The sequence below is a fragment of the Oryzias latipes genome, chromosome 15 (assembly GCF_002234675.1).
Source record: "Oryzias latipes chromosome 15, ASM223467v1".
NCBI classification, from domain to species: Eukaryota; Metazoa; Chordata; class Actinopteri; order Beloniformes; family Adrianichthyidae; genus Oryzias; species Oryzias latipes.
The window spans coordinates 26,456,924-26,471,234 of NC_019873.2; the positions used below are offsets into that span (position 1 = coordinate 26,456,924).

Below are 14,311 nucleotides of genomic sequence, written 5' to 3' on the forward strand. Positions count from 1 at the left end.
GACCCACATGTGATGAAGAGTTGTTTGAGCCGTGTGAGCGATTTGGGTTCTGAGTCCGGAAACTGTTGGGACTGACTGAAGCTTTTAGTGCAAACATTACGATTTTTCTTCTCTTTACCAAGTTTGGCTCTTTTGTGGAACAAAAGCATCCCCGGTGGGAGGTTTTCACATCTTTTTTTTTTTTTAACCATGCATCACTTTTGCACCTTTCCTTTCCTGCTTTTTACTCAATACGTTTTAAATGCCTGACTACTGTTGATAGGACAGCACATGCTTTTGCTTATTTGCAGCTGCTGGAATCAGACCTTTAATGTGCAGAGCATCCATGCAGCATCTGATCAACATTTGAATCCAGGCAGCTTCCAACTTAAAACATCTGCAATTTGAGGAATTTCTTTTTAAGCGAGTTCTTTGCAGAGCTGCACTGAAATGTGAAATTTTACTCTTTTCATGCACATGTCAGAAATTGTGCAACAACAAAAAAAAGGTTTTCTACCTAAAAATTGCCTTCTTTTTTTTTTCAGCTAAAAACAAAACATGGTTGCGTCACAAAGCTTAAAGGATGTGGTGCAGCGAAACTGTTTCAACCCCAAAAGCACACACTAATACTGACGCAACTTGTTTGTTAACTGTGGTTTTTCTCTTCGCAGATGACACGTCAGCTAAAGAAGTCAGCAGGGTACGTTTTTGAATAATCCTCGGCAATGATTTCCCAGCTCTACATGCCATGGTGAACTTTCAAAGCTTTTTTCAAAGTCGCGGAAATGAACTCACAAGCCGCTCAAACTCATTTCCATTCAGTGCACAGAGCTCAGTGTCGCCCCTCATTAACTATGGAAAAGTCCCGGCTCACAAACAACGGCTCCTCCTGTAGAGCAGCACTTTTGCTTCCTAAAACGCCGGGACAAAGGCAACAGGCTTTCAACGGGAAGGGGTTCCTGGAAATCATTTGGTTGTAGGTTTGAGTCCCCAGCTGGGATGAAACGTGAAAAAAGCAGCTCCACTTTTTCCACGAACATGTTCACACCTCTGCCAGCGGCATCAGGGGAGGCTGGGTGTCAGCACCCGCTGCAGAGCTGCGAGTGGACACGCAAATAAACGAGATCCCCTCAACCCCCCGGTGCGTCATCCATACGTCTGTGCAAACAGGATGTAGAGGGCGTCCCATGGGTGATGGTTCTGCTCAGCTGCTCTCCTGGATGTCTTGTCTTTACACTCGCAGAAATATTCCGATCTGCTTTCAACGTCTCAGAGGAGTTTGAAGGACTTGTGGGGTGTTTTCTCTGAGGTAGAAGCAGATCTCTGGGCAGTATTAAGATCATTTTCTTTAACTCTGGGGGAGCAAAAATAAAACCCCAAATCTGTTTTTGCTGCAGCAACTCACAGACAGGAAGCAGTAAGAATGCAAACCGTTGTTTCTATTTATTTATTCCTCCTCGCGTTTGCTGAATTCTGAAACTCAATCTCAGTGTTTATGGGAAACGCTGGAATTGCAATGTCTGTGTGTCTTGTGTCCAGCAGTACCAGGACACAAACATGCAGGGCGTGGTGTACGAGCTCAACAGCTACATGGAGCAGCGCCTGGACGCTGGAGGAGACAACAAACTCCTGCTCTACGAGCTGTCCAACATCATCAAAACAGGTAAAAGCCCCAAACTTTGGTCCAGTCACGATGCGTTGGTGCTCCAAGAAAAACACGGAGAACAGACATTTCTCCCTGTTTATGACTAATGTCTGGATAAACATCCTTTAATGAGCTTGGGGTCAAATATTCTGAATACCACTGCAACAACTTGAAGGAGTGGGAGTGGGATCTTCTGCAGTTAAAGTCTTCAGAAGATGCCTGCTGCCAGTTTGTTTGTTTTTCTATCAGCTGCTGTTTTGCCTTCATACTGATCCATAAAAGTCTAATAACAAAAGTGGAAGTGTCTGCATGGGAGTAGGTCAATTACTCGTTTGACTTCCTGCAGCAAATCATGTCAAAAGTTCAAGAAAAATTCAATGTAAAACTTAAAAACAGTCAAAAATATGTTTTTTTTATTGTGAAATAACATGACTGTGCTGATAAACAATAAACAAATGACATGTTTGACAATGAAAACAATTTATGAACTTGTCAATGAATCCATACACTGTAAAAAGAAAAGATAGGAAAAGAACACAATAAAAATAACACAAAAGTAGTAAAATTGTCTCAGTGCTGCAAGTTATTTTTATCTAGACAAGGAGTTCCACACAAGCATTCAAAAATGGAAAAATAAGCTGAAAAAAATCTAACTGTTACATAAAATGGTATACATCCCAGTTCAAAGTATTTTTTTCTAGTGGTGAGCCAGGGGTCTGCAACCTGAGGCTCCGGAGCCCTCTTTAGTGGCTCTTTAGTCCCGCCAGTGTGGCTCTTTGGCCAACGATGCTAACAATATGAATAAATAATATCAGATAAAACATAATGTCAGATAAAAGAGAAAAAGCTGTAAAAGGTTGAACTGCTGTCAGAGAGAGTTCTTCAAGTATAAAACCAATGATGTCATGTTTATAGTCGATTGTAAAAGAAGAATAAAAAAAGATGAACTCGCACCAAATGATGACAGAAAATGCCATGTTTGACTTTCTTACATTATTTTATTTAATTTAAATCTACTGCAACAGGGGCTCTTGTTGCACTTTGGCTCTTTTACTGTTTAAGGTTGCAAGGTGAAGCAAATGGTTTGTATATTTTGAGTTTTTATTAATCTAATGGTAGTTTCTGTGATTACAGTGACAAAAAAAACTAGTGTAATAAGTGAAAATAACTCATTTTAGAACAAACTTTTAAACTTTAGAACATCCTTAAAATAGAACAAAAAATTAAAGTAAAAGTTGAGTTTTTTTATAGTCTTTGTTAATAATTTCCTTATTTCTAGATCCTAGCTCTTAATGATTCAAAGAATTCCCGACTGCTGATTTTGAGAAAAACCTGGAAAGAGGGGGTGCAAACAGAAGTTAAAATATTCTACAAGTATCAAATATTTTGTATGTTCAAGCAAAAAAGAAGAAAAAAGACCTTAAATGGGGTTAAGTGCAAACGAAAACATATAGCAGGTCATCAAAATCCCAGTTCTCATTGACTTCTTGATCATTTTTGCATTGTCTGCTCCAGCAGCCTCTCTGCTGTCACATTGTCTGATAACATGACCTATATATGAGGGTAGAATGGGACTGGAAAGGAGGACTGGGAATGAGATAACTGGAAGGCAGTCAAAGGCTCAGTCAGAGTCCTCCTGTTGTTATGTAGGACATTGGAAACAGATTGTTATTAGTTGGCACCTGTCAATTATATCAGATTCCATCTGGAGCTTGTTTTAGCAGCAGCTGAAGTCACCGAGCTCCTCTTTCTCAACAGCAACAAAAGCTGACAGTTTTGCACTTTACTTCTTGGGAGAATGCAACAATGTGAGTACACAGAACTTTTTTTTAGTGCTGTTTTTTTTTTCTTCTTCTCCCTCTTCACGTTCTTTTGCATTGACTGAGTCTGTCTCTCAACAGAGTTTATGTTTATTCACTCCAACGGGGGCCAAGGATGGGCCTCCAAGCCTTGTCCCCTCTGGCCCCATCGCGTTTGGGACAACCATTGCCGCTTACGTTGCCAAGACTCGCAAAACCGTCCTCGTAGAAGACATCGTGGGGGTGAGGCTGACTGCACACCGCTGCCACCATCTGTGCATGGTTCCAGTAAATCAAGTTCTGCGGTTCTGCGCTGCTAAGGTGCATAAAATCTCTCGTGTCGCAGGATGACCGATTCCCAGACGGCACAGGACAGGACTCAGGGATCCGTGTTCACTCTGTCCTGTGCCTTCCCATCGTCACTGCCATCGGCGACCTTGTCGCCATCCTGGAGCTCCGTCGACATTGGGGCAAGGAGCCCTTTAACCTCAGCCACCAGGAGGTCAGTGTGACCCTGAAAAAACACCTCGAAGCTGCAACCTCAGGCTCCAGAGCCACGGGTGACTCCGTTATCCCTCTTTTGTGGATCTCTGGTTAAAGAGAAAAAGCACATTTTTCATTTTTAGGAGTAACACGTTTTTAAACACAACCAGAATCCATACTTAAGGTGCACTGGATTTTGAAGGGGATTATGTATTTTTGAAAAAAAACTAAAAACTTTAATATTGATCTATCGGCCAAAAAATCTGTAATGACCACTAGTTTAGCTCTGATTTAATTTTAAGAATCTATTTTGATTGGGTGCATCACAGAACAGGAACAGAAAAATAAACATTTTTCTATAAATAAACACTGACGTTACACTTTACTGCTATATTTTCTTCATTGAGATGATCCCATGCGTCTTTTATTTTGAAAGGAAGCCATGTGAACCTCTGTCAAAAGCTGCAAACTAATTAAAAAAAATTTAAAAGGCTAATTTATCTATAAGTTTCTGTTTTTGTGGAGGAATGGGCCTAAATACCAGCAGCAGTTTGTGAAAACCTTACAGAAAACGTTGGACTGCTGTCATTGCCAACAAATGATATATAACAAAGTATGGAGACAAACTTTTTTTATTTAACAAATACTTATTTTTCACCATAAATTACATATAAATTCATTTAAAAATCAGACTATCTGATTTTCTTTTAGTTGAGGTATATGTTTGATGTAATTTATAGGCCTCTCTCACCTTTTTAGGGTGGGATAGGGTGGGTTTCACAATTGGTGAATCCTTACCCCACTGTATATGGATATAATTTATTCTGAAGGCTTATTAAAAGCATGATATAGGCCCTTTAAGTCAGTGAGAAATCCACCCGAAAAGTTCTTAAAGGGTTGAAGGTTGCAGACCCCAGAACTAAGGAAAAACATAAAAATGAACAATTTCTTCTTTTTTTTTACTTTATCTTTGTGCCAAAATAGAAAATATTGTGGGGAAAAACATTTTTTCTTTAAAAAAGAAAGTGAAGTGTGTTAACGTTTAAAAAAATTAAAAGAAAATGGACAAAAAAACTACTTTAATAAAATTCGTCAGCATAAAATATGTTATTACTTAGTGAATTTCATTAAGTGATAAATAATTATCATCAAAAACAGTAAACCATTTCTAGTTTTTGCAGTCCTTTCATTGTTGCAGAATCTTATTGTTGCATCGTTTCTCATTGTGCTATCAATCTTTAGATGCATTTTTTCTGTGGGTTTCATTTGACCAACAGAAAGAGAACTGCCTTTTTTTAAGTTTTATTTTTTTTATTATGAAACCATGACTGTGGTAAATTGGTAGAATTGTGTGTCTTAGGTAAACCAGGGAACTTTTCTTTTCTCTTCTGACCTGAAACTCTGTGTCTCTTCATTTTCCAGGTTGCAACAGCTAATCTGGCTTGGGCTTCAGTTGCCATTCATCAGGTACAGGTGAGCAAACTTCAGCAAAGGTCGACCTAAGTTTGAAAATTCACGCCTGACGACAGAAACCGCATTTCACCAGGGACCGGTCGGGCAGTTTTGTGTTCAGTCCCTCTTATTATGTTCTTGGGCGACTTTGTTTGTTCTGACTCTTTACGGTGGGAAATCCACTGTGTACCAGAACTGTGCTGTCACTGCGCCCAGTCCAATCAACTACGCCATAGATTCAACAAGCAGCCCCCCCAGGGACGTCATTATATATAACAAAAGAAATAGCATAATACTTCAGAGAAGCATCATCCCTCTGCAGCTCAGGGTGCAGTGGACCTGTGAACGGCAGAGCAGGCAGCTGGCTGCTCTCTGCTACAGCACGCCGTTGTTACAGAAACCCGACACGCCGCAGTTCCTGCAGAGGGAAAGTTGCAAAAGTCTGAACTAAATGTTCTGTGTGAACATCAGTTGTGACGTACGCCGTGACACATTTCCCTCTTTCTTTGCTAGGTGTGCCGAGGCCTTGCCAAGCAGACAGAGCTCAATGACTTCCTACTAGATGTTTCAAAGTAAGAGCTGCTCTCCTTTTCTCTAAATGGACGTTTATCCAAACTAAAATTCAAATGGCATTATTTTTGTGATTGAATACTCAGTCATTTGGGACCAAAAACAAGTTTGGGGAGACATAAAAGATAATGTGTTTGCCTAAAATACCTAACTTTCAGATAGGTAAGCTTTTATTTGTCAAAGAATAAAGAGTTAGCCCTTAGAAAAAAGTAGGAAGTGTACTACGAGTTAACTTGGTCTATTCTAAAAGTGAGGCAGTATACCTTTTATATACAATGGTATTGCCTTTTTATTGCCAAATTCATTAACTGATTAATTAATTAAAAAAAGAGCAAATATTATTGCAATAAAAATATGATTAGAATTTTATTTTTTAAAATGTCACAAATAATATAGACCTTTAAATGATATGTGTGTTTTTTTATACGTAAACTTCTATATGTCATGACATATAGAACTATTTTTAGTTCATTCTAAACATAAATTTGAGCTCGTATTCTGAAAATCTCTTTTAAGTTATGAAAGCTTCCTGTTTTCAAACATGTGGTTTCTTCTCTTCACACAGAACATACTTTGATAACATTGTGGCAATAGATTCTCTACTTGAACATATTATGGTGAGTGTTTCCATCCAGCCTGTGAGAGTCTGTGGAAATCTCCTGCATGTTTATACAGTCAAGAGAATTTTTTTAATTGACAGTTTTTTCTCTCTTTTTTTAATTTTTTTATTTGAAAGCATAATTTTTTCTGAACTCATCCCATCTGCATGCTTTTGGTTACCTTAAACCTCCTCAAATGTATTTTATTTACTATAGAATTGTTTTTACGGCTACAATAGAATAAATTTAGAGCTGAAATCAAGTTTCCCTGCTGCCGGCATTTCTGAGCATGTAAATTCCTGCGTTGGTGTTTTGCAGATATATGCAAAAAACCTGGTGAATGCGGACAGGTGTGCACTCTTCCAGGTAGATCACAACAACAAAGAACTGTACTCTGACCTGTTTGACATCGGGGAAGAGAAAGAGGGCAAACCTGTCTTCAGAAAAACCAAAGAGATCAGGTGAGAAGCTGCAGTTTGTGCCACAAAAGTGATCAGCTTCGGTTGTGAATTATCAATACCATCAGTGGAAATGTGTTGAATTGGTTCATATAGTCAGTTCTCGTCTTTCTTTTTAAGGTTTTCTATAGACAAGGGAATAGCTGGTCAAGTGGCGCGGACAGGGGAAGTCTTAAATATCCCAGATGCCTATGCAGACCCACGGTTCAACCGGTAAACACTTGCGTTTTTTTTTTCAAACTCATTATAGAGACTCTGTGTGAAGCCTTCATTTTATTTCTTTGGCAGAGAGGTGGACCTTAAAACTGGGTACACCACGCGGAACATCCTCTGCATGCCCATCGTGAGCAGGGGGACCGTCATCGGTGTGGTTCAGATGGTGAACAAGCTGTGCGGAAGTGCCTTCACTAAAACAGACGAGAACAACTTCAAGATGTTTGCTGTCTTTTGCGCTCTGGCCTTACACTGTGCAAACGTGAGTACGCCTGTGTGGGAAGGAAGCAGATGGAAAAGTCGCACAAATTGACCCACAAAGTTGGGCTTGCAGGATATGAGCATAACTTTCCATGTATGATATTAGTGATCCATATTGCAATGATGATCCAGGGACAAATAGCAAAAGTGAAACAACTTATTTCAATTTTACCGCAACAGTAAATAAAAGTCAACATAACATTAAGCCCCGCTACAATCATCTTTTGATCTATTTTCAAAGCATTCTTAGTGGTCGTTTAATTAGGATTATGCCTATTTTGGCCAAAATAAAAGAACTTGTGTCGTTTTCTAGCACATAGTTTCTGCAGAGCGGCAGGAGTTCACTAAAAATTCCCCTCCCTGTTGCTGAGAGATCTCTGTTTACACTTTCTCCTGCTAGCCTACAGCCCCTCACAACCCCAACCTAACATTACTGGTGCAACAAAAAAGGCGAGCAGTATCTGAGCCATACAGTTTAGATCCAGATTCCAGGTCAGATGACAAAAACAAAGACGTTGGTGGATCCATTTGTCTGCAGGCGGATGCATCGGAATGGAGCGGAGCGAAGAAATATGCTGGGTTCCCTGCTTGTTCTGATACGTCCACTTGTAGACGACTAGATCCATTTACGTCAGTTTTCCTCGTTTGAGCTGGAATTTAGCTCAGAACCGCACAGCTCCACTATTTGCTCGCCACTTTTGTTGTGCCGGTAATGTTAGATTGAGGGTGTGAGTGGCAGTAGTTTTTAATTTTTTTTTTTATTGCAGGTCTACCACAAACAAAGAAAAATTAATGAACAATTTAGTTGTATGTTTTGATTTTAGTCTCTTCTTGTATCGTGGAAACCCGCCAAAGCTTTGACAGCGTGGTTTGTTTGTCAAAAACCTTTTTTCCTGTGAGTTCTTCACCGGTCCTCAGCTTTTTTAACAAACCAACGTCCCAAAGTTCTTTTTCTAACTGATGCATGTTAGTAGTTTGAGGCCGGCATCCATCGGGATTTATGTTTAGAAACTATTTATGCTTCAAGTGTCTGGGAAACTCTCTTAAATCAGTGTAATTCATGATTAGAAGTGTGAGGCCCGGCGCCTGTACCTGACTATCTCCGTCCTGTGTGTCTGGGGGGGGCGGGATGCAAACCAGATGTGCAGAGGAAGAACGAGTTACCTTATTGTGACCTGCGCTACAGCATTGCCTCTGCACGTCCAGCTTCTGTCTTCTGTCAGGACGCTTTGCTAACCGGCGACTCTCCCTGTCCTATGCAGATGTACCACAGAATCCGGCATTCTGAGTGCATTTACCGAGTGACGATGGAAAAGCTGTCCTATCACAGCATCTGCACGTCAGAGGAGTGGAAGACCCTCACCCAGCTCAACCTCCCGACACCCATCTATAAAGAGATTGAAACGTATGGTTTTAGCCCCTCGTGGGTCTGCTCAAGTGTGCGATAGATGCCAATTTTGGAGCTTTCTGCGTCCTTTCTCCAGGTTCCAGTTTGACATCAGCCCCTTTGAGGAAATCTGGCCTGCCGTCTTTATCTACATGGTTCATAACTCCTGTGGAGAGAACAGGTAGACTGTAAAGCTGCAGAAGTCCCTGCTGCACAATAAAAACAAACCAAACCCAACGTTTCTTTTTTTTTTTTTTTCCCTGTATTGATGCCCAGCTTTGAGCTGGAGAAGCTGTGCAGGTTCACCATGTCTGTGCGCAAGAACTACCGCCGTGTGCCCTACCATAACTGGAAACACGCGGTGACGGTGGCACACTGCATGTACGCCATCCTGCAGAAAACCCCCGACAGCTTCACAGAGCTGGAGGTTTGCTTATTTCTACCCAACACAATTCATCTGTGCAATTTTCTGCTGATTTAGCCCCTCTGTTTTGTTTTGTTTTGCAGAAGAAAGGCTTGTTGATAGCCTGCCTGTGCCACGATCTGGATCATAGGGGTTACAGCAACGCTTACCTGCAGAAGTTTGATCACCCGCTGGCTGCTTTGTACTCCACCTCCACCATGGAGCAGCATCACTTCTCCCAAACTGTCTCTATCTTGCAGGTAGAGCTCCCACACCTTCTTTTTACACCCAAAACTCAGCGTTTTACTTCATTTTCTCAAATCAACGTATCCTCCTGGCTACCAGAAACGCAAATTTTGTCCTCTGTTGAAGACATTTCTGAACCAAACACTACATATTACTGAAGTAACTAATTTCGAAATCTACAGAGGACATTTGGTGCTTTGCAGTGATGTCAAGTGTAACAGGTTGTGGCTCTGGGAACTGTAGCTTTTGATTAATTTAAAAAAAACTTCTTTAGTTGGACATGTTCTTTTTTCTATGTAGTTAGGAGGATAAGTCACTAACACATTTATTTTGAAAGGTAAAGTTAAAATAAAACAGATGCCAGAGTAAAGGGATTATTATTAAAAAAATACCAAATCGGAACACACTTCAAGTCACACTTTAATCGTCTTTTGATGTTTTTGTGAAAATGTTAGCAGTGTTTTTTTTAATTATGGTGATGCTGTTTTTAGCCAGAATCAATAAATTCTGTGGTTTTCTAGGACATAGTTTCTGCAGAGCAGCAGAAGTTCATTGGAAATTCTCCGACCATTTGGGCAAAGCAACCCCGCCCCCCTTCCCCTCCTTGTTGCTGAGAGTTCGTTCGTAGCAGTGAGCTTGTGGCCCACCCAGCATATTTTTAACCTCACAAATAATCTATTTTACAAATTGTTTTTTTTTTTGTCTGCTCCTAATTCACATCAATCTAAATAGAGAAATACTTAAAAAGACCAAAAACGCAATTTTTTATCGGAGTGGGTCTTTAAAGAGAGTAATTGTAATTTCTGGTAACCCTTGTAAAATGGTTGTTTATTGGTTTTAAGGAGGGCTTAAGCTTCCAGGACGAGTACTGAGACGAACTCGACGTTACCCCATGTTGTAGTTTAGCTGAACTGAATGCTTCCTAAGTGGAGCTTTTGCTTTTTTATTGATCTCTTTGTTTCTCATAGCTGGAAGGGCACAATATTTTCTCCAACCTGAATTCCAGCGAGTACGAGCAGGTGCTGGAGATCATCCGGAAGGCCATCATCGCCACCGACCTGGCGCTGTACTTTAACAACCACCAGCAGCTGACGGAGCTCCTGAGCACCAGCGCACTGGACTTCAACAACCACTCTCACAGGTCGGGGCGCCGCTCGCGCCGGAGCAAAAGTCGGGTCCCATGGGGACACGAGTAGTTAAAAAAAGAAAAAGTGAAGCGTATAAACAGCGCTTTGAGCCCCTCTGCATGAATATGATGAGTCGCTATTACCCTCCAGGGACCGTGTGATTGGTCTGATGATGACAGCATGTGACCTGTGTTCTGTTACCAAGCAGTGGCAAATCACACGACTCACAGCCAACGACATCTATGCCGAGTTCTGGGCTGAGGTACAGTGGGATACTGTTCAAATCTTAACAGTTTTAGTGTCATGATCATGCCTCCAGTCTAACAGTCAGGCCTCTATTCTCGCTTGTAAATACTGCAGCAATGTCCCACAAGATGTATGGCTCAAAATAGAGCTGTTAGGTAGTCAGGAGACTTTAAAAATAAAAGGTATCTTGTTTGAGTTTTTTTTTTCCTGCCCCCATTTAAACAGGGAGATGAGATGAAGAAGATTGGAATTCAGCCTATACCTATGATGGATCGAGACAAGAAGGATGAAGTTCCAGAAGGCCAAGTACGAGGTTTTTTTTTTTTTTACGCATCTACCAAAGCGACAGTTCTGCCTCAAACCGCAAAAACGGTCAGCAGGAAAAGATAAGGCGGAAAAACCACAAATGTCAGAGACAGAAAGACGACCTCGTCCTCTGAACAGAAAAAAGGCCTCAAAGGAGCTCCGACTACAGACCATCCATTCGGAAACAGCTTGTATGCAAAACATAATCAAAAACCGGCAGACTGGTGGCTGTCCAAACTAAACACCACACCATTTGCTTACATGAACTGCTTCCTCAGAGAAGAGTCATTAGATGGAAAGATGCTGAAGTGACCTCTCAACAGAGTTTCAGTATTTTTGAGCTTAAGGTGGAATCAGAGCAATCCAATGAGTCCATCAAAGTTACATTTTTAAAAAGAAGTGACTTTAATGCTCATTCACAGCTCAATCAGGAGACAAATGTAACACGTACCGGTACATTAATTAAATGTCAATATATATTTATTTTAGACCTTTATAAATAGCTGTAACATTTTATTTTGTTAGAAAAGTCAGAATTCATTGGCTTGATTTTGTTTCGGACCATCACAGAGTCAGATTTGATATTTGAAAATCGTGTTTTTAACACGTTCTTGTGGCGTGTTTGTGACGATGGAGGACAAATAAAGAGAAAATTACGGTTACAATTGCATTTTTGAGTATTTCTTTTTTCAAGTTTCTTTATTCTGCAGAAACTATGTCCTAGAAAACAACATAGGTTTGATCAATTTTTTGCTAAAAACGTTGCAATCCAAATGAAAATGCCATTGGGAAAGCTTTGAAAATAGATCAAAATATGATCAGAGTGGGACTATAAAATGTTTTCCTCTTTCTGAGTTTCTTTTTTTTTTGTGAAGGTTGGATTTTACAACTCTGTTGCGATTCCATGCTACACAACGCTATCAAAGCTTTTCCCTCCATCCAGTCCTCTACTAAAAGCCTGCAGGTATGTTCGTTTAAGCTTTTTTTAATGTAATTAAGCACAATTACAAAAATATATGTGTATAAGATATGTGTGTACCATTAGCAAAGTTTATTTAGTTGAGTCAAAAGAGAGACTCACTGAATTTTAATTTTTGAATGTTTTGTATATTTGATTCTATTCTATTATATTATATTCTAAGTATAACGAGTATAAGTATAGCAAGTACACTATAGAGCATGTACTTGTAGAATAGGATGTGTACTGGCTGAATACTTTTTCAGACTAAATTGGAACTTTTTAGGTTTACAATATATAGAATATATATAATTTAACAATTATATCGTTTATAAAAGTAAACTTGAAGTAAACTTTTATATACTTTTAGTATATACTTAAATAAACTACTTTTTGCTAAGGGTACTTTTGCCTGCACAGGTGTGCTGCGACAATTAACCCCTTGATGCCTTAGTCTTCTTCCAGCTACTTCAAAAATTTTTTTTTTGATAAATTAAAGTCAATTTGAAGCTGAAGTGGTTTGATGCATGTTTCCTGGAGCGTCCAGCAGTTAATCCTATTTTTAGATAAGGGTTACATTTTTGTGTTTCTAACCTTCATACCGAGCCCTCAAGTTTCCTCGGGAAGTGTCTGGAGTTAAGCGGGCCAGGATCTTGTGAGAGAATGTGAGCCGTGACTTTCCTCTTGACGACGTTAAAACATCTAAAAAGTGGAGGTGTTAAAGTCTTTCAGCAAGACACAGCCTTAAGCCTTAGTCACATTTACCTGTATGGAGGGATCCGGACAGGTGCGATTGGTTTTTTGGGTGGCCCGTAGAGGGCCGTAGAGAGGAGCAGCTGCATGTTGAAGGGCCTATACCATGCTTTTTTGCCATTTATTGCATAAAATAATCATGTGTGTAATAATATATTACCTTTGGCGAAATGGTGCTTTCCTGGCCTCCCATACGATAAGCGTGAAAAGAATGTACAGGTATTTACGGCTGCTGTTCCTGGTTTACAAACAGGATCGTGTTGCACGTCCGCCAACCCTTTGCTGCTTTATAAAATGTGTCCTTGATCTGCGGCGAATGCAAACAAAGCGAGCAGCGTAACGTTCAAGCCTCAGCCGTACGTCAGCGCCGGGCTCTGTGCAGGCCGAGACCCCGTGGAGCCCTGCAGCTCATTGAGGGATCTGCCCTGGACGTGATGATGTCTGATAGAACACAGTTTGTCATGGGTCCCAACCTTTTCCAGGCCACAGATCGGTTTCATAATTTCTATGACCGGTCTGTGTGAGGCTAAAGTGAATGTTCAATGTTTTTTTTTTTGTTTTTTCACTAGTTTTCATGTGGGAACCATTAAACCTGGAGAACCCAAAAACAATATTCTTCAGGGCTTTGATTTTTGTTTGTTAATTTTGGGAAACAACAATTAACAGCTGCCCAAAAATTAAAAAGTAAGTAATTGGAAAAAAATAACTGTATTAGCAGCATCCTCAAAACATTAGACAGCTGGTTGCCGAATATTCTGTATTATTATTATGGTCTGTGGGAACAACTGTCCCGATAAATCCTGGATCTCTTCTTTGAAAAGCAACTTTCCAAACACGTTTGTTTGTTTTGTGTTAACTTTGCTAGCTTAGGGGGTTTCCAATTGGATGTCGGTGCAGCCGCTTGAAGGACGTAACGGATTCATTTTTTAACACGTGACAGAGCGACTTGACTTGTATCAACAATAGGTCTGATTTGGTGGAGAGAATCCAATAGTTTTCCAAAATAAAACTTCCTTCAGGATCGGATTATTAACAAAACGGCAAAAAATAAAGGGTTTTTTTTTGTGTCCCACTGACCGGTACCGGTCTACGGCACTGAGGTTGGGGACCACTGGTCTATTAGACATAAAAAGATTCACTTTCCCCACGCCTGATTTTTTTTTTTGGGGGGGGGGGGTTCAATTCGATTTATGATTTGTGTTTTACAAAATATCCACAAAAAATTTAAAATTCTTAAAGCCATTTTTTATTTTGCTAATAAGAAAGTAAAAAGGAAGAAAAACCCCTAACTTTGGCTTATACTTAGCATGGTAAAATGTAATTAAAGAACATTAATAACCCTTGTGCTATCCTAGGCACTTTAACATTGGGAGTTGGGTCATCTAGACCCACTATACAGTGCTCTGAACCTTTTTTCTTCAATGAT

The 14,311-nt window shown here is 40.1% G+C and overlaps 1 protein-coding gene across 9 annotated transcripts in view; it reads left to right on the top strand.

Annotated features, from left to right (window-relative positions):
• The window catches only part of pde10a (phosphodiesterase 10A), a 56,038-nt gene that overhangs the window by 39,388 nt on the left and 2,339 nt on the right, over nt 1-14,311 (top strand). For 2 of the 9 annotated variants that reach the window (XM_023963184.1, XM_023963189.1), the window contains exons 3-21: nt 651-679; nt 1,519-1,642; nt 3,383-3,432; nt 3,526-3,666; nt 3,770-3,925; nt 5,329-5,379; nt 5,872-5,930; nt 6,494-6,545; nt 6,846-6,988; nt 7,106-7,198; nt 7,274-7,460; nt 8,722-8,864; nt 8,944-9,027; nt 9,123-9,273; nt 9,354-9,509; nt 10,464-10,636; nt 10,773-10,884; nt 11,094-11,181; nt 12,050-12,138. In XM_023963184.1, the coding sequence (XP_023818952.1) occupies nt 651-679; nt 1,519-1,642; nt 3,383-3,432; nt 3,526-3,666; nt 3,770-3,925; nt 5,329-5,379; nt 5,872-5,930; nt 6,494-6,545; nt 6,846-6,988; nt 7,106-7,198; nt 7,274-7,460; nt 8,722-8,864; nt 8,944-9,027; nt 9,123-9,273; nt 9,354-9,509; nt 10,464-10,636; nt 10,773-10,884; nt 11,094-11,181; nt 12,050-12,138 (2,081 nt within the window). The remainder of the gene's footprint in view (nt 1-650; nt 680-1,518; nt 1,643-3,382; nt 3,433-3,525; nt 3,667-3,769; nt 3,926-5,328; nt 5,380-5,871; nt 5,931-6,493; nt 6,546-6,845; nt 6,989-7,105; nt 7,199-7,273; nt 7,461-8,721; nt 8,865-8,943; nt 9,028-9,122; nt 9,274-9,353; nt 9,510-10,463; nt 10,637-10,772; nt 10,885-11,093; nt 11,182-12,049; nt 12,139-14,311) is intronic. The other 7 variants (XM_023963186.1, XM_023963190.1, XM_023963188.1 and 4 more) reach the window with 5 other exon arrangements.